The 19,447-nt window shown below is 39.1% G+C and overlaps 2 protein-coding genes across 3 annotated transcripts in view; both read right to left on the reverse strand.

Moving 5' to 3' along the window:
* galnt14 (UDP-N-acetyl-alpha-D-galactosamine:polypeptide N-acetylgalactosaminyltransferase 14 (GalNAc-T14)) overlaps positions 1-5,926 on the reverse strand; it is a 202,887-nt gene extending 196,961 nt beyond the window's left edge. The window contains exons 1-2 of one of the 2 annotated variants that reach the window (XM_044329691.1): positions 5,508-5,926; positions 4,352-4,450 (exon numbers count right to left, since the gene is read on the reverse strand). In XM_044329691.1, the coding sequence (XP_044185626.1) occupies positions 4,352-4,354 (3 nt within the window). In that variant the 5' untranslated portion in view covers positions 4,355-4,450; positions 5,508-5,926. The remainder of the gene's footprint in view (positions 1-4,351; positions 4,451-5,507) is intronic. The other variant, XM_044329692.1, reaches the window with a different exon arrangement.
* Positions 5,927-9,546: 3,620 nt separating this feature from the next.
* LOC122965564 (AN1-type zinc finger protein 3-like) overlaps positions 9,547-19,447 on the reverse strand; it is a 13,986-nt gene continuing 4,085 nt past the window's right edge. The window contains exons 2-6 of the mRNA XM_044329715.1: positions 16,633-16,673; positions 13,114-13,305; positions 11,337-11,402; positions 11,043-11,213; positions 9,547-9,766 (exon numbers count right to left, since the gene is read on the reverse strand). Coding sequence (XP_044185650.1) covers positions 9,612-9,766; positions 11,043-11,213; positions 11,337-11,402; positions 13,114-13,305; positions 16,633-16,673 — 625 coding nt within the window. The 3' untranslated portion in view covers positions 9,547-9,611. The remainder of the gene's footprint in view (positions 9,767-11,042; positions 11,214-11,336; positions 11,403-13,113; positions 13,306-16,632; positions 16,674-19,447) is intronic.

Genomic DNA, 19,447 nt, shown 5'->3' on the forward strand with positions numbered 1-19,447 from the left:
AGTAACTTGCCCAAGGACACTTCAACATGTGTCAGGGATGTAACTGCCCATCTTCCAAATTAGTGGATGACCTGCTCTACTTCCTGATCCACAACGTTAACCTCTCGTCAGCTGAGCAGGTAGGAGAAGCGGTGTCAGCAGTCTGGAGATATTTTTAGGATAAGCGATGATGACAAAAGTAGAGCAGACTGCAAACTGCGCTCTGCTAAATTGTCAAGACAAGGGGTAAAAAATAGCTCCCTCAACACAATCGATTTGACGAAACATCTAAAGGAGAAACATGACACAGAGTTCAAGGTGTTTGCTAATGCTAGCAGCGGGAAAGAGCAATGACCAACTTTGCAGCAAACGCTGGAGAAGTGAGAGAAAACGAACAGAGAAAACCAACGGATGGTAAAAATAACAGAAGCTCTTATCCAGTCCATCAGAAGACATTCAGGTGCAGCTCAAGCAGCCTATAAACAGACTCATGACATGCTACAGTCCACCATCAATAGAAGCAGGTTTTGGGAATATCCAGCTCCAAATATGAGCTCCTTGACAATCTCTGCTCTCACCAGTGGACTCTTCTGGAAAAGACTCCATCTGTTCTGGCTCTCTTTGAGGAGTTTAAATGCTCCTCTGAAGCTTTGGCATCAGATGTTTTCTGCTGTGCTTCAGAGACTTTTGACCAAATAAACCGACGAGGATCATGGGATCAAAACAATGAGGGGAACCTTCACTGCTGCCGTCGAGACGCTTCACTGACACAGATAAAACCCTCGACTACTAAACCGTCATCATCATGACCAACCTAAAACTCTTTACTATTCAACTTTTACATAATTAATTTACTTTATCAAGTGATTTGAAAGCAATACACTGACATTCATTCTGATCATTTCAGACTAGCTTGTCTGTTATCAGCTAAAATATTATTATCTGTTTTAGGTATAAAGATAATTTTTTCTCAGACATCAATGCTGCTACAGAAGCCGAAGAGATGGTGATGCTGGAGCTGCAGAAGGTGTCTGGAGGACAGGCAGACAAGCAGGGGGATCTGGGAGAACCACCTGCCAGAAAGCTACACAAGGCCCCCGGCCCAGCAGCAGTCTGGACGGTGTGTATGATGAGATAGCAGATGAGCAGAGCACCAGCGGGTCTACCTGTGGGACCTGGAGAGACCACAACTTCTCTGGAAGACAAACCACTGCAGTACCGGAGAGTTAAACAAAGTGCAGTTTCCCACTTTGGCCCAAATGTCACGCAGATATCTCTCAGCACCATGCAGTAGTGTGGAAAGTAAAAGGCATATATTGTAGGTGAAAACAGAATCTGCCTCTTCACAGACGGCATTAACATGTGATAAGATACCGTTTCAGTTGTCCTGCTATAGTTGTATGTTATGTTGAACTGAAATCAACTAAATGTGTTACAGGTTACATTTAAGTGAAATGTGTGGCGGCGCCATGTTTGTTCAGGAAATCACAACAGCTTCATGTTAAACATTTAATGTGTTACAGTCAGAAAATGAGGAACATCTGATGAAAATAAAACATGTCTTCAAAGTCATTGTTAGACCTGATAGTATTAAGTATTCATATCAGTACTCGTATCACCAAGTACCCAAATGTAAGTACTTGTACTTGCACATATTGTCCCTAATTTATTGTAAATTATACTGAAATGTGTTTTGTCTTTGTTCTTTTGGCTGGTTTGATTTGTTTTGCATTAAACACAAGACGGTGCTACAATGTGCTACAATTTCCTCTTCATCCTATAAGACGCTTGTGTGATGTTTGAAAAGTGGTTTTCAACCCATAATTTCTGTTTGGCTCCTGATGAAGGTGTAAACTGAAAAACTAGGCTTCAATTCAGCACAATGCTGTTTGACTAAAGAAGTTGTCTATGAAAACAGAAAGTCTTTGTGCGGTCGTCCTGCAGGCTTCTGATACCTTAAAATGAACCTGAACATGAAGAACTTGTGAGCCTTCGCCACGTAAGTAGTGAGCAATTCAACCAAAGAGGGATTTTCTATCTCAGATAGTCTGATTTAATTTTTTTGGAGACCTCAAGAGGTAAAGATTCCAGTATTTCACATGAAGAAAATGCAAAAATCAGAAGGCTGAAGTAAAATCTACTTCAATTTTTGTTCCTTCTTGTCAGTTTAATCATCTTGTGACCTCTCAGATTTATCTTAGGACCCCTTCGGGGATCCAAGCCCTCAGGTTGGGAACCACTGCTATAGGCCACTGTCACTCTGATTAAATTGGCTGTTAACAGAACAAAATTATTAACCATAAATGATCACAATAATGCAATAAATAATCAAATTTTGGTGAATAGAGAGTGAGGTGGTGAAGAGGAGGAAACAGTGGGGAGAATTAAGTAAGAATAGATTGAGAGAAATTGAAAAAGAGGGAAAACAGGGAGAAAATAGCACAAAAAGAAAATAAATGGAGACGAAGAGAGGAGAAGAAAACATATATAAGAGACTAACTAGAAGAGGCGAGAAGATAAAAGAGAGAAAATACCATTAGAGAGGAGGAGGAGGAGGAGGAGGAGGAAGAAGAAAAGGAGAGAGAAGCAGATTAAAATACAGTGAGAGAAGAGAGGAGGGAAAAACAGAAGAGGGAAAGAAGATGTGGAGAATATATAAGAGAACAAGATGAAAGGCAGAGGAAGAAGAGTGAAGATAAGCAAGAAATGGACAAAAAAAGTGACAAAAGTAGATGAAGAAGAAGAAGGGAAAGAAGAACAGAAGAAGAGGTGAAATGAGAGGAGAGAGGAGGAGAAGGGAAGATTATTTTCTATTGCAGACACATGAACAGACAAGTTGACAAGAAGAAAACTGTCAGTTATCCTTCATTTTATTTCAATAAATGATCAGACTCACTGCTGGACACAAGAGTCTGTCTTACTGTTATTAATGTAAAACCACAACTGTGACAATGACAAAAAATAAAAATGATCCTTCTAGAGTGAGACAGAGTTGAACTCCAGGATAAACCACATCTCTACTGTGTTAGAGCACCATCTAGTGTTTATGCAGGGTAACGCTCCTTTCTCTTTTCCTGGTGAACAGTAAGATTATATTATAAAAACACAAGTTTCCTCTGTGTTGTGTAGAGACTTTTACACTCAAGTTGAAATACATCTGTCACAAATTATTGCTAGAAAAGTCGACATCACCACACTACATGGAAAATGTAGTTGTTTGAACTAGTGTGTGTACACACTGTAATGTAAATTTTCATTTATACGCTTTATACTCATTTTACTAACAATGAAAGTTTTAAAGAGAACATTGATGTAATTTTTTAACTTTAAAACATAAGTTTAAACTACAGTGTTGTAAAAGTAAAACCCAAAAGCAGAGAGATGATATTACAAAGATGTCCACACACACACACACAATGCTGATAAAATTAGTAGAGCTGCAATGATAAATTGATTAGTTGCCAACAAATTAATCAAGAACTATTCTGATGATCGATTTGTCGTTTTTAGTCATTTTTTGCAGAAAAAAAGTCCAAAATCTCTGATTCCAGCTTGTTAAATGTGAATATTTTCTGGTTTCTTTAGTCTCTATGACAGTAAACGTCATCTTGGACTTTGGGAAACAAACACCTGAACAATGTGAAGCCCAACCAGTATATGGCATTTTCTAAGACTATACCAATTTTTTAAAGATTTTTAAATGATACAATACTTCACCAATAGTCATTATGTTACATCAACAATTGTTTTCTTTCTCTTCAGAATTGTGACTAAGATATGTACCAAGCAGGACATTTTTACAGCTGAAAGATAAAACTGTTAAGGCTGGAAAACACAATATAATGGAGACACTGTTTCTAAATGACCTCAAACATTATGTTGAGTATTTCTGCGCTGCAATTTCTTGTTACTTATTGGCCGACATATAAGTAAGCAGTCAGCTAATATCAGCCGAGATATCAGGATGGCCAATACATTTATACTGTAGTGGTGGATATCTAAAATAAAAAAGCAATGTTGTCACTGATGATTGACTCAAAAGCATTAATACATTTAAAAAAAATAAATGTTCATAACTGAAGCAGTTAAGAACTCTGCCTCTAGAGTCACACAAAGCCATCTACTGGACTGTAATGCAGAATACTATAACATAAATATACATTCAAAAATCCAAACAGCACTCAAACCCACAACCTATCAAACCTGAATCATGACCAACTGAGCTATCAGAGCTTTCAGAGCTGCAGCTCAGACATATGGAGTTCAGCTGATCAGTTTGTTCATCAGAATCATGATAATTAATATGAAGTCAAATTGTAGTATAATTTTAGTCTTGGTGCTGTCAGTTCAGCATCTAATAGAAAGAACCTACCATCCTTTCTGCAGCTTCCTCTTTCAGCCTGATGTTCTTTCTCTCTCTCTCTAGTGGTTTGTGTTTGGTGCTGGCGGGGAAGCTTCCTGCAGAGGAACCCTGAGCAAGAACATGGAAATGGTCTAGAAAAAAGTCTAAAAAACTTTGCAAATCCTTACTCTAAAACTACTCATTTAAAACATGCATATTGACAATTGTGGTGAGTTTGATCAGGTGTCACATTTCCATTCTGTTCACCACTGAGGAAAAAAAAACTCTTACTGGAGTTAAGTCACCTTGGAACAATTTGTTCTTGATGACTGATTAAGTTAAGATAAATCAGATGAATTAGTTATATTAAAAAGATACACAGTATGAGATGTGTGATTTAACAATAGGGCTGCAAACTAACAATTGTTTTCAATATCAAATAATCTGCCAATTATTTCCTCGATTAATTGTTTTGACTATAAGATGTCAGAAAGTAGAGAAAAATGCCTGTTATAATTTCTTAAAGTTCAAGGAGACACCTTCAATTATCTTGTTTTAGTGATATTCAGATATTCAGTTTACTATCAAAAACAAACAAACTTTGAATTCTCACATTTACAGCTGCAATCACTGAATATTTGGTATTTTAGCTATAAAAACGACTAAAACGATTATTTAGTTACAACATTTTTTAAATTTTCGGTGGATCAACTATTGGATTAATCGACCAATCATTGATAAGGTTCAGTAATTTGTACATTTGCCTTTTTAAGACCACTAACAGAGCTGTTATATCGGTAAATCACTAAAGAACCTCTTGTGTGTTAGCATTAACGTTACATTTGAGTCACAGAGTTAAGCATCTTTTCCTCTAAAAGATAAATACCCAGTTAACCTACAAAAACCCATACGGTAACAACATGTACCACTGTCCTGAGGATATTTACAGAATCAATTCCTTAAAAATACGTTTGCCGGCTAGTTAGCATCGAGAAATTGTAGCTAAATTGGTAGCTAAACGGCTCTAACGGCTGACCTCAACTGTAACTGCTGAGCTCAACGGTAACGGCTCTAACGGCTGACAGCTAGAAAATATTAGCTAGCTAGCTAACACTTGTGACGAGTTTAAGTCAGACAGACAACTGAAAGTTTTTTTTCTAATTATCCCTGATTAACATTAACTTACTCATCTGCTGTTTGCCAGGGTGGGAACGGAGGTGAAATCCTGTTCAAGATATTAACCAAAAACTTTTGGAACAGCTAACTAATTAGCTACAGGAAACTCTATTTGGCTTCTCCCACTGCCGCTACCGCAACCAATAAGAATGATGGTTTATTGTTGCCCTTGGTAACAGCAGTTGACACAACGATCGAGTCAAGGTCCACTTACTCGCTTCTCCTGGGTATTTTAACCATATTACACGGTTCTCATCAGCAGCAGTTTGGGTTTCCTGTTGCTGTGGATCTTCAGCACCTCCATCACTTCCCATCTATGCTGAGTGTCCAGTAACGAACTTGACTGTTACTTCATTCCTGACTGAACACTAGAAACCTACTAACTAGCTTGTTCTAGAGCTTTTGACCATGTCACACGGTCCTCATCAGCAGATCCTATTTCCAAAAATAGAAGGGAAACAACTCACAGATTGGCTATTACTTTTCTCCTAAATACTACAAGAATGTATCCATGACACACTGTACCTAAATTGTTTTTTGTATTCAGTTATTATTTAATATTCTGGTGAAACAAATTTGTTACAAATATTTAGCCAATATGTAAATTTCACTTGGATATCAAATTGGTTATATATTTAAATAGGAAGAGCATAGTTTTGAGGGCAATGCTGCAAATTTTACTATCACATTTTGTTGGTAACCATATCTATTCCTCAAGAACAAATCAACTGAAACTATGGCTAATCTCTCATTTTGGAAAATCTGTCCAGAAAGTTTATCCTGATTCTTTCACCAGCCATACAGATAAATTAGCTATCATACAACATATCATACATTATATATTATACAAGTGTTTTAATATCAAAAATGGTATCAAATCTGACAACATGACAAAAAAAAAAAACTCTGGTAGTTCAAAATCATGAATAGGCATTATCATTAATAGGCAAACTCTGATGGATGGCATTCTGTTCATGGTTTATTTTATAGTAATAAGAAACACACATATAAACACACACCACATCCTCTAATCCAGTTTATTTTCCTCAGCAGAAAATGGAACACGATAAAATTAAAAAGGAGAAAATAGGACAGAATTATGTTCTTGCTTTTTTATACATATAACTAAATATGCCACTCTATGCTAGGGTGTAAGTAACTCAAACTGATATAAGGTTAAATAATTTTTTTCTTTAAAAGGTACAGAAAGATATTCCATTACTTCAATTTCTCATTAGCACTCAAAAAGGAACAGGATTTTTTTTTTTTCTCAAAATATCAAAATAAGAACCAGCCAAAGACATTTCTCCAAACTCCCTTTATCCTTCGCTGTGTTCTCATTGGAGAAGACGGGAGGGTGGGAAGAGGTGAGGGAGAGAAGAAACAATAACTTGTGCATGAGGATTAGCATAGTTAAGTGGTGTCTGGTTAAAAGGGCGCTCCACCTGAATCAACCTTTCTGTAGTTATTTTGCAAAAAAATAAAAAAGAAGAGACTTTATGATTTTCCTGTGATTGAAGGAAACCTCCTGCTTAGTTCCCAAAATGGGAAAACAGTAATATACAGCTCAGCATCATCAAACTGCACTTCCTGTGATGCTGAAGTACATTTTATAGATTCCCAAACCTGTATCAAACAAATCACAACTTATCATTTTAACGCACCTACAGCATGTGCTAAATGCCCAAATAAAAAAAAACAAACATTTTTAATTTTAAGAAATATGTCAGCTTTTGCAACATCACAAACAAAAAGAGTTAATTTTGGTGGAATACCACTTTTAGGAGTAGAAGGAAGAGAGGTGTGTGACTGAACAATATGCACAGCACAAAGTCCAAGCAGTCAGACTGTGTAGGCTGATTAAGAGCAAGATCTGAAACAATGTCAAACAATGACAAAACAAAACAAAAAAAGAAAAAAAAAAAAACTAATGAGGAAAGGGAAAAACCACTCAATTTAAGAATTCACATGTTATTTCTGCAGCCAAAACCAGCTGAGGCATCGTGAGACACCGGAGAGCAGCGACAGTTTGAATCTGTGACGTCAACAGATGAACAACTTTGGAAAAAAAAATAGATGACGGGAGTCTTAAGTTAAAGTTTGATGTTTTACACCTACAGAAGTAGGGTTTATTAACTGCAAAATGACTAAATGTATCCACAGCAGCACTAAAACTGTCCGTTCTACCTTTTCCAAAGAAGCAGAAACAACTTCTCAACCAACTTGCCACTGTGAAAAATCAAAAAAACAGATTTACACGACTGAACGGAACCAATCAGTGTCGGTTACTTGTCAAGGTGACGAGTTGAGAGTCCAGTTACATCCAAAACTTACCAATATTTAACTGGCGGCTGGTGTTATTTCACTAACCTTGTTTTTTTTTTTGCTAAAAGTCTCAAGGTTAACCAGCTTTTGGTTAATTTCTCTGGCTGTGACCTCATAGATTCAAACAGTGGAACCAACCTAGTGAAAGCTCACTAGCATCAATGACGCCTTGGGCAACAATCAATGTAAATAATTGAAAAAAAAAAAAAAAAAAAAATCAAAAGAAGTTATAATATATAGAAGAATTATGTTCCAAACAGATATCCCCGATCTGAAAATAAGAATAACACCTAATTCTACCCACAAAACACAAAATGAGAAATAAATTATAGGACTATTTAAAGGGTAGTAGGTAATTTATGTACTCAGGAGGCTAAATTAGCACTCTTGACTGATCGTCTTCAACTCTAGAGATACTCAGTGTTGAACTTCGGGTGTTTTTGTTTTCTTAAGTGAATACACGGTGGGTGTTTTGGCGAAGAACTCTTCATTTGAATACAAAAATTCAGTCGTATTCCCCTTTATGTATCAAGAACAACAGTACCACTCAGTATATTGAAAAGGGGGGAGGGGGAGGGGAGGGGGGGGAGAGGGAGAAGAGGATCTGCTACACAGAGGATTTATCTGAGTGACTCTAGTCCATTAGTGTGGATTATTTTTTTCAATATTTATTTGTATTTTTCTTTTTGTCAACAGTCCATGTGAGCAGAGGCAGGGATTGGCTGTATTGTCCTCCATGACACCGTGGTTAAGCAGTAAAAACAGAGCTAATCACCATGACGGCCACACAGGGAAAAAAAAAATAAAATAAAATAAAATAAATCAAAACCATGACAGCATCCTTGGACTGCCTCACATTATCAAATGACACGCTCAAACCTGCACAAATACACTGTTGCTGGTACCATGTACAGGCAAAACACCGTTATAGTGATGCTGCGCATGGACCTGAACGTTGGTAGAAGAAGAAAAAAAGAAGAAGAGGAAGGCGGGGTTACAGGTTTGATACTCCAACCCCTTTGATGACGACCTGAGGAGTGGTCGTGGGATAGAGCTGGACCCCTCATCCGCGACCGAGAAAAATGAAACAAAACAAAACAAAAAAAAAACTGCTGTTGAATGAGAATCCAAACAAAATCAGTTCAGCCGAACGCTACAACAGTTCATCTTCCGTAACTTCCTGTACTGAAAAAAAAAAAAAAAAAAAAAAAAAGGAGCGTGAGCAAAGAGGAGGAAACCGTGGCGAGATACAGTGGAACTGTGCACAATGTACGACTGACTGGATCTGGATCTGTCTCTGGGGCATCCTTCCTCTGAAGACGGGGGGTGGGGGTGGGGGTGGGGTGGGGTTAAGGCTGTGTGTGTGAGAACATGCGATACTGAACGTGGCTCCGCAGAAGAGCCACCAGGCCCCCTGTTGGCCCCCGAGCGAGTCCAAATAGACGCTCCAGGCAGGAAATCAAGGGCGTCAACAGGGCGGCGTCAAGCTCAGATCCAAAAAATCGCCTGGTCAGATGCTGGATGTTGCGACCGTGCTCCCTCCCCCTCCCTCCGGCTCCTCCACCTCTTCTTCCCTCCCTCCCCTCCCCCTCTTCCCTCCCCCTTCCCACCCATCAACCCATTTGTCATTCCTCCTAGCTCTCCCTCCACAACCACCTCCTCCTCCTCCTCCTCCTCCTCCTTCTCCTTCTCCTCCTCCTCCTCCTCTTCTTCCTCCTCCTCCTCCTCCTCCTCCTCCTCTTTGTAAGCGCCTCATCTCTAACTGGATGGCTGGTCACGGTGTGGCCAATCAGGAGCACTCCTCCCCGATGCGTTGGCATGAGCGGCCCACCTTGCGGTCCAGCTTCACCATCTTGAGGACGGCCTCCTCGCGCCCACGGCCCAGATGGTCGAACAGACAGTCGTGTTGCTCGGGGAGACGGTGGAGCATGCAGAATACATAGCCTGAGAGGGAAACAAAAACAAAGTGGTGAGGAAGGAAGTGACCCCGTTAAATGTTTTGTTGCTACCTCTTTGTATGGGAGAAAACATCCCATCATGCCGCTGGTTTAACCTCGCCAAGCTTATCAGACAACACGCGTATCCAGCCTCTAACTGAACCTCCCGACTGATCTGCACTGCTTTCCTCCTCTCATGCATCTGAAGTGTAAGAATAACAGGATTTTTTTTTTGACACTTTGACTTTATTTGATGGGTTAAAATAGAGATGCAGGAAGGGAAAGAGAGCAGCTGACAGCTGGAATTGAACCAGAAATGTGTTGTGTGGTATGGATCTTAATATTTCATTGAATTACACGCAGCCTGGAGCATCATCTGTAACCCACTGGAGCTCAATGAGTCATCAAACGCCTTCAAGCTAAACCAGTAATGGTATATAAGTAGGTATGTAAATGCAAAAAATATTTACTAAATATGATGAAAAAACAGACTTTGTAAATGAACATTCTGAAATGCAATCAGCTGCAGAAGAAATTAAATGACAGAAAAAAATTGAACTGCATGACAAGCTCTCTTTAATGTAAAGATATGAGGATTTTCATCTGTGTTGGAGATTTAAATATACTTCAGACAAGCCTGTTGGGGCAACAAACATATATATACAGGTATGTGTGCAGGTATTTTGATGATTAGTTTTACTTGGGTGGAGCGTTAATGGGTTTGTCATATATGAACGAAGCACTGAGTCTGTTTACAGAATCACTAAGTATAGAAATCAACTCTCAGACAGTGAACTGCACATATCTCAGGTTGATTTCAGCAGCGGTTTGTGTCGTTTCACTTGTTCAGTCCAACAAATGAAACATATTTTGAACCACAGCGAGGGGAACAAACCAGTAAAATTAGAAGTGTGTGTGCAGCCTCTTTGGTTATGATGACACTTGACTTAAAGTCCATCACGGTACATTACAGTCCATGTTTTTGAGACTATACATGAGTTTGACTACTACCATCATACAAAATCTTGGCCTGTTTTACTCCTTTGCTTACAAAAATGACACGTTAACATATTTAAAACCATCATAAAACATTAATAACTTTGATTCACTTGTAAAAATGTAATCAGTTACATTTTAAAGTGATAACAGATTGGAAACACTACAGCAGCTGACTTATAGACGCTTGACAGCAGGGACACAGAATCAGTGAAATTAGTTGCAGTAGTGTCTTCTCGGTCATGATGACATGTGACTGAAAGCCACACTGACGGGTTGGTACTTACCGCAGCGACAGGAGCCCAGTTCCTGCTGTACCAGCTCTAGTTTGGTTTGGCAGCGATAGCAGCGCCGACGGTTTTTCTGCTTGGGCGTCCCGCGGGCCTCCTCGCTGCTTCCCTCCTTCTCTTCTGTCCGTGGCCGTTTCTCTGGCGTCGCCTCGCTCTCTGAGCCCGAGGCTGAAAAAAAATTTTTTAAATTTTTTTTTTTTAAAAAATGGCAGTGTTAAGAGTTAGCGCTCAAAGTGGGGCAGGTCACGCAGAGTAAGTGGCAGGAAGAAGAGGCTGACTGACTGACTGTACCTGATTCTCGTGGACGTTTTGTGGGTGTGCAGAGTGTGCCTTGGGCTGTTTCTGTGCACGACACGCCTGCAGATGGAAAATAAACAAGACGCGTGAGATGGGATGTGAAACGTTCTCTTCCATACAACACATGTAGAGAAAAAAAGCACAATAAATAACAGAATAAATACACTAATGTGGTACATACTACTATGAAACATGTGATTTGTAGTTTTGTGCTATTGAAAGGTATGTTCCAGTAATAAATGTCAACAGTTGGTATTAAAGAGTCGCAGAAATCTCTCAAAACCTGGGCAAATAAAACCAAATCTATCTTATTTTGGGTGAAAGGACCTTTAAAGCTGTGAGGAGGTATACTGAACGTGGTTTAGTCTTCCATGTTAGTAGATATATCCTATATTTTTATATCATTATGAACAATGTTTTAGTATTTGAGGGATGACTGTCAAAGCAGAGGATAAAAACTCTCCACTTTAATACATCACTGTAATCTATTATGTTGTCCCACAACAATTATTTTTGAAAGACAAACAAAGAAACAGTCTGCCAGCAGGATAAGATTCAATTTCTTTCCAAAGCACTTTAGGCTTTTTCATAAAGTTCCATTAACTGAGTGTCAACACCTCAAACAACAGAGAAGAAGACAGATGCCTCCACCGTTATGTAGACAGAGGAACATTTCCACAACGTTCTTTTAACGTTTGCAGTGGAAACAAACTGATTATTTTTCTCCACTGGCAGATCTTTTCACTTGTTTTCAATAAAGTTGCAATTTTAAAACTTAATTAACAGTCTGAATGACTTCATATTACAATGTATTGCATAGAAAATTAATTTTAAAAAGAGAAAGCGCAGTTTGTTTTTTTTTCAATTGTGAATGCTCAGTGTGTTCACAGAGGAATGTGTGCTGTCTACTGTCTATTGGACATCTTACTGTATGTGTTGTTGTGTGTGTGACTGTTTCTAAAGGTGGAGAACGCTGCACAGCCACAGTTGAACCTTCAAGACTTCATGCTACTTATAAGTATGAAGACATACTGCTGAGAGAGTCTCAGTGACTCAGTGACTGTTGGGTGAATTATGCTTCCTTGCTGCAAGTATTTGAAAGATTCAGCGCCCCACCGCCCTGTGACTAAATCCAGTCAGAGCTTTAACTGTGTTTGACTTCTTCTCCTTCTATACTTTCCCACTGAATCTAAAGACAGAAAGTAACTTGCAGCTGGACACAGAAAAATACTCCTATATTTGAATGGAGAGCGAACAGCTTGGTGCTTGGGCCCTAATAAAGGAAAAACTGCAGTACAGAGATACAAATGTTAGTTTTGATGATGTTTTTCTACAGAACTTTATCACTAAACTGTCATCCTTCCCCTCATAGGTCATCCCCACGACTGAATTATAAATATAAGACCTATAATTATTGTGAAACTAATGATAATAACACCAAACTTCATACAAAGTTTGTATGTAATGTATATATATATATATATATATATATATATATATATATATATATATATATATATATATATATATATATATATATATATATATATATATATATACACATACATACATAATAAATGATTTATTCCAGAATTAGTATCAGCTTATATCTGAAACTTTCAACTCAGAACAATTTTCTCTTTGTGTTTTTCATAAAGGCATAAAATGACATGTTTTGAGGCTTTTTGTTTCCCCGTTCATGTGGATGTAAAAAAATAATAATAATTAAATAAAAAGAGCACGTGTGAAAACGTCGGTCGTCCCATCTTACCTTCCCTTGTGCTGGGAAACGTGGGCGAGGGCTCTTCGGTTGACGGCTGCTCGGAGCTAGAGGGCGGCGATGACAATAGAGACTGGCTACTGCTACTGCTCGTCTCGCTACTGAAGACAGGTGATTGGCTACTCCCAGTGCTTTGGATAGGCTTGGAGGTGCAGTCCTCCCCTGGCTGCTTCTTCTGGATGTCTGTGGTCAAGGACAGTGAGTAAGCGAGGAGAGAGAGAGAGAGAGAGAGAGACATAAAAATAGGACAGAGAAACAGATACACACACACACAGAGGGGGGAGGAGGAGGAGGAGGAAGAGAGACGACACAGAAAAACAGAGTCAAAACACTCAAATCTGGACTCATGCGCTTGCTTATGGTTTGAGGTGCAGAAACACTGCTGCACACCAGAAGCCTCCTGTCACTGTGGCTGTGATAACAGGTGTTATGCAGCATTTGCAGGTGTGTAGAAAATAGGTTATTCTAGCTGCCAGGGAGGCTAATGTTACTGATATTTTTACATAATAAAGCTGTACCTTGTTACATATTTATGTCAAAGTATAACCATCGTTTCAGATTAAATCACAAGTGTGGCTGCAACAGCGTAGTTTCCCTTCCTCTCTTATTAAAGGAGAGGTTTGCAATTTTTCGTGTCTGTCCTGACACAGCAGTCACGTGTCAAATGACATGTTTTTCTTGCAAAAATGTATTTAAAAGTTTATCTGAAGTTAATAAGAGGCTTCAGCTGCCCAAATTAGTCAGATCAAGCTAATATCTTTCAACGTTACTGTCTTTTTAGTGCCAAATTTCCTCTTTTTGTTTGGATCCTTCCACTGCAGCTGAACAGGAAAACACTGTCCATCGAGACACAAAGAGGGATTTTTTTTTTTTTACTAAAAAGACTGACTGTGGAACATATCCGCTTTATTTGACTAACATGACAACAAAAGCCTCATATTATCTTCAGATAAACTTTTAAATACATTTTTAAACAGAACAAGGTCGTATACTGTAAGCACATCTGGAGGGGTTGTCAGACTACCTGCTTTGTGTGCACAGTTTCCCAGCAGACTGACTGTCTACATCTATCTCGACTGTTACCTTTTTTGGTGTCACGTATATACTCGCACGCCAGTAACAGACGAGAACTCAACCCTAAACTCTTCCTTGGTGGTGCATTAAAAGCAGCTCTAACACTTGAGTTAACAACTGGCTGCTTTACATCACTGTGCTCACTGGTTATAGTGACGAGAGAGTCACATGTATCAAAATCAAATGGACCTCACAAAGAGAGCTGATACAATTAGATGATTAATTGATGTCTATTGACAGAAAATTAGACGGACTGTTTTTAATGTGTTTAATCAGTTAAGTAACTTTTTAAAGCAGAAATGTAAAAACTAGAGCTGCAGTGATTAGTTAATTAATCAGTTAGTCAACTGACGGGAAATTAATTGGCAACTATTCTGATAAGTGAATAATCATTTTAGTCACTTTTAAAGCAAAACTTCAGGTTCTCAAATGTGATGAGAACCCTGTGATGACAAAACAAGACATCTGAAAAGGCTGTATGGAACTATAACCGATATTTTCTGACATTTTATAGACAAAACAAGTTAGTCTATAAATAATTAGTAGATTAATAGATGATGGTAAAAACTTCACTAGTTTTATCCTCTCAAACATGAAGATTTGCTGATAACTTGGTTACAGTTAACTCCGTATTCTTGGGTTTTGGACTGTTAGTCAGACAAAAACTATCAATTTGAAAATGTTCCCTTGACCTGTAGAAAATTATGATGGGCATTTTTCACCATTTCCTGACATTTCATACACTGATTTATCGAGTAAGTGATTAAGTAATAAGCAGATTCATTGATAATTAAAAAGACTGTCATCATTCGGATTAGTAGTGCTGATCAGCAGCTAATTTTCAAGGTTGAGATGTTTGTTCCAATAAGGAAGACTCTCGTCTGCCTGCCTCTACCTCCTGCCTGTCACATAACTTAACTTAGCTGAAGTGCAACATGATACGCTATGAGAAAGACAGAATCCCCTCTGATGACCGTGCTGCACTCAGGCCTCTTTACATAATGATCATCTCAGACTTAATCGATCCATGAGGATATTGTCTTTACTTCCCCCCCCCCCCCTCCAGGGAGGTTGAGGGAGGTCAGCCTCGATTTTTAGTTTCTCCTCCGCATGTGGGCTAACCCACTTCTGCTCTGCCTTCATACTCATGTGTATTGAGTCTATTCTGAGCCTCTGTGATGCTAGACTCAAAGCCGGGCCCTTAGGTCCTCGCTGCTGTCTGCCATACTCACTGGTTGCCATGGCCACCGACAGGGCTGCAATGCACCCTCAACCCATCCTCCCAAACCAGACTAGAGAAGTCATTGAGAAAACTTCATGCATACCTTGACATTTTTTTTGATTTTGTTTGGGCATTTTTCACATTGTGGGAAAACAGAGCTTCCAAACTGAAGGTGTTTCAAAGCTGCTGAATGATTCTGTCTTTAAAACTAATCTGTACACAGGAATTTCAGTTTATTGTTACATATAATGGAATCACATCTTCTTTATTAGAAGAAATTACTTCTTTACCTTTAACTAACACTGTCCTCTAAATGGTGGCTTTATCATTTTGGGGGAGTGAGATTCTTTACTTGTCCTTCCATTTTCTCAGAGCGACTTCTTAGCATTGTTAGCATTCCTCACTGAAATCAGCAGGCACACCTAGCCTCAAGCTGCTGCTGGCTGTGTCCCTGGCTGTCAGGGAGAACAGCTCTGCATGCCAAGAAGAAACTTGGTTCATACAGTAGAGTCTACTGTATGTGACAGTAACCAGCTGAGAGTAACCTTCAAAACACAAAAACGGACACAGGAAACATGAAAATTGATGTCCTTCTGTTGATCAAAAATGCATAAATTTGGAGATGTAATCCATCGGCTCTGTAGTCTAGTAGCATCTGTACTTTGCAGGTAAACTACTGGAGGTAAGTGATGTACAGACTTGTTAAAATAATGTTAAGTAAAAGTCATCAACTGGCTTTTTCAATTCATAGACCTTCAAAGAAAATGGTCAGCTCAAATTTTTGGGGGGCTGCATTGTCCATATTGTCAGACAAATGGATTTTTAGAAGAAGAAAAGGAACAAATAATAACGCATCACCTCCCAAAGCAAGCAGGAGGAACAGGAGAGCAACGTTCCAAATACAGCAGCAATTTAAAAGAGAGATTATTTACAACCTTGTAAAATTATGTCATGACAAGTCTGACTTTAGCTGTATAGCATATTTGTTAGGGGGAAAAAGTACAGGCCATAAAAAAACATATATAAGTGGAAATAGTTTTTATTACCCAGATTGACACTGAAGAACATACACAGTATGTAGGCAGCAATAAGGTGACTCTCTCATTTCAGATTAACCCCTTTGTTTTGGTTTTGTTGTTAAAAGTATTTCATTCCATTCTGTTCATTGTCATCATAAAGACATATCTATATATTGTGTCATGAGAAAGGCTTACCAGCAAAACATTTGGAGCAGAGGTTCATGGTTTTACTGGACCTGCGGAGACACGAGAGAAAGTCAAAGTCAGTGAGTGAATGAAGGGAAAAGCTGTTTGGCTGGACTGACAACAGGACTTCCATTAGACCGAATTAGCCCGCTCGCTCTCTGACATAGCTATTAGTAACAGTCATTATGCTACTTAATACTACTCTCAATTAATCCTTTTCTCAGACATCAAAGCCAAGTTTCTACTTAATAAAACTATTGCTCTGTAACATTATTTTTTTCTGCCACAAACCCCATAGTGAAATGTTCTATATCATGGTATGAAAAGTTAAACAAAAGTTAATAATGTGGAGTTGTTGAAACATCTTGGAGAATAGTTTTAAAGTAAAACAAGCATGTAAAATAAAGACTTTTATGCCCAGTGGCTGAACATTAACATGGAAGAGAAGCAGCACTGATACAAAAACCCTTAAATATAAAACTTCCTCTGTTAGCGACACCAGCAGGACCTTGACCCCTTTCCAATAACTACAATGATACTTGCCTCACATCCTGAGCTTTATACACGACTTTCATAATCTCTCCAAAAGTTCCCTGTCAGCAGCCTTTTTTCTGTCTATCATTCTGGCGATCGAGCCTGTGTGTCACAACAAATTGAAGTCATGATGACAAAAAAGAAATCACAAGGGAAGAGGAAGTGAATCGATGCTGTGGGGACACGACGCAGGGAAGGACTATCAGATAAAAAAAAGTAGAATGTGTTGATTAGTTTTCTGTGTATCGATCCGACTGTTTCTGCACAAAAACGGCTTCTCACCGGTGAATCACAGCCATCTGCTATTAAATACAAAAAAAAAAACACACCTTTGTACACGCTACAAATGCATAGGCCTATATTTTAAAGTGACAAACCTAAAATCCATCAGTGGAGCGTGCTAGCATTAAACACAAAGTGCAGCTGAAGACGACAAAACCAGCTAAAGACGATAAAAGTACAGTTTAATCTGATAAAAGATGAGTCAGATCTGACCACTCAGTGTGAGCTGAGTGTGAGACGTCTTACAAACTGACACTATATCTTTAACATTTGACTACACTGTCCTCTAAATGCCTCTGGGTGTCTGGTGGGCGACAGGACGAAAGGCCACTTAAGAACATTTTGAGAATAAAATATCATTTTAAAAACATTCTTGTCATGATTTTACTGTCATAAAACACCGTTTCAAGGAGTACAAAGAAACAAAGTCATTACACAGCAGTAATAAGACCACTAACTAAACACTTTAAGACCTTCCATGAAGACCACCAGTGGAACGTCCTTCTCTGGGGTTTTAATCCTGGTTTAATCCCTGCTTTTCTTGGTGATTTCAGCTTTCCTACAGGTACAGTATGTCGCGTCTGTCCCTCACCTTCTGGACTTCTCTTTAATGTTCATACCACCACAATACGTCTCTGTCAGCCGTGAGCCCCGTCAATAGTGCAGAAGCTGGAACTGGGCTCCGGGTATTCAGATCATTGTTCCTACAGGAACTATGTGACTAATGCAGCAGGACAGGATACACTGAATGTTTCTCCTCCACCAAGGAGGTGATGTATCGGTACCACCGAGATATCTCAATATCTAAAAAATTGTTATCCGTTTTGTGAGAGGTCTGATTAGATTTTTGGCGGTGCTCCCGATCCTCCACCGTCATATTTCAGCCATAACTACCACACAAGGTGTTTCTACTGTTTGTCCTCCCCTGAATCAACACCTCTCTGACACAGTGTCAACAAAAAACTGACCACGAGAGGCTTCACAAACAGCGTTTACTGCAGGACTGTTGGGATTTATTAGCCGGTACAGGTGTGCCAAATCAACTCAGAGCTGAGTGTGAGAACGAACCGATCCACAGCGAGGAGGTGACGACACCGAAGGTCCGTTTATACAAAACTTACTCAGCATTCTGCTTATGTCGTCTGCCTTTAATTAATATTCAGAAACCATTATCCCAAGCTCCCAAACACCAGTTAACAACGTTCAGTCAAAATCTCCTTCATCACTCACACTGACCTGAATAATCAATTCAGTCCTTTTTTAAAAAATAAAAAGCCAAATATTCGCTGCCTCCTGCTTCTCAAATGTGAGAATTTTACACCTCTTTGTTGTACATGACAGCAAACTGAACATCTCTGTGTTGTTGGTCAGACAAAACACGACATCTGAAGACGTCAGTTTGGTCTGTAGGAAACGTCAACGGCCATTTTTCAGTGTTTGCTGACATTTTACAGACCAAACGACGACTCAATTAACTAAGAACATAACTGGCAGATTAATCCATAATTAAACAATTGTTACCTTGTAGTTCCTCTTTTAAAAGGAAGCAAAGTTTAAGGTGCATTTTGGATTTAGAAGTTGTTAGAGGAGAGCAGCAGCGAACTCCAGCTGTAGCAAATAAACAAAACTCAACCGACTCCGCTGGGACGACACTTTCATTATTTATATATATTTATATATAGAGGCAGAAGATTGTAAGATGCTTCCAAATTAATGCCGTTCACTTTTAACTGGTAGCTTACTGGTTAAGATGCACAACACAGTCTTTCACTGCATGTCATTCCTAATCTCTCTCTCTCTCTCTCTCTCTCTCTCTCTCTCTCTCTCTCTCTCTCTCTCTCTCTCTCTCTCTCTCTCTCTCTCTCTCTCTCTCTCTCTCTCTCTCTCTCTCTCTCCTCTCTCTCTCTCTCCTCTCTCTCTCTCTCTCTCTCTCTCTCTCTCTCTCTCTCTCTCTCTCTCTCTCTCTCTCTCTCTCTCTCTCTCTCTCTCTCTCTCTCTCCCTCTCTCT

The sequence above is a fragment of the Thunnus albacares genome, chromosome 16 (genome assembly GCF_914725855.1).
Source record: "Thunnus albacares chromosome 16, fThuAlb1.1, whole genome shotgun sequence".
Taxonomy (NCBI): Eukaryota; Metazoa; Chordata; class Actinopteri; order Scombriformes; family Scombridae; genus Thunnus; species Thunnus albacares.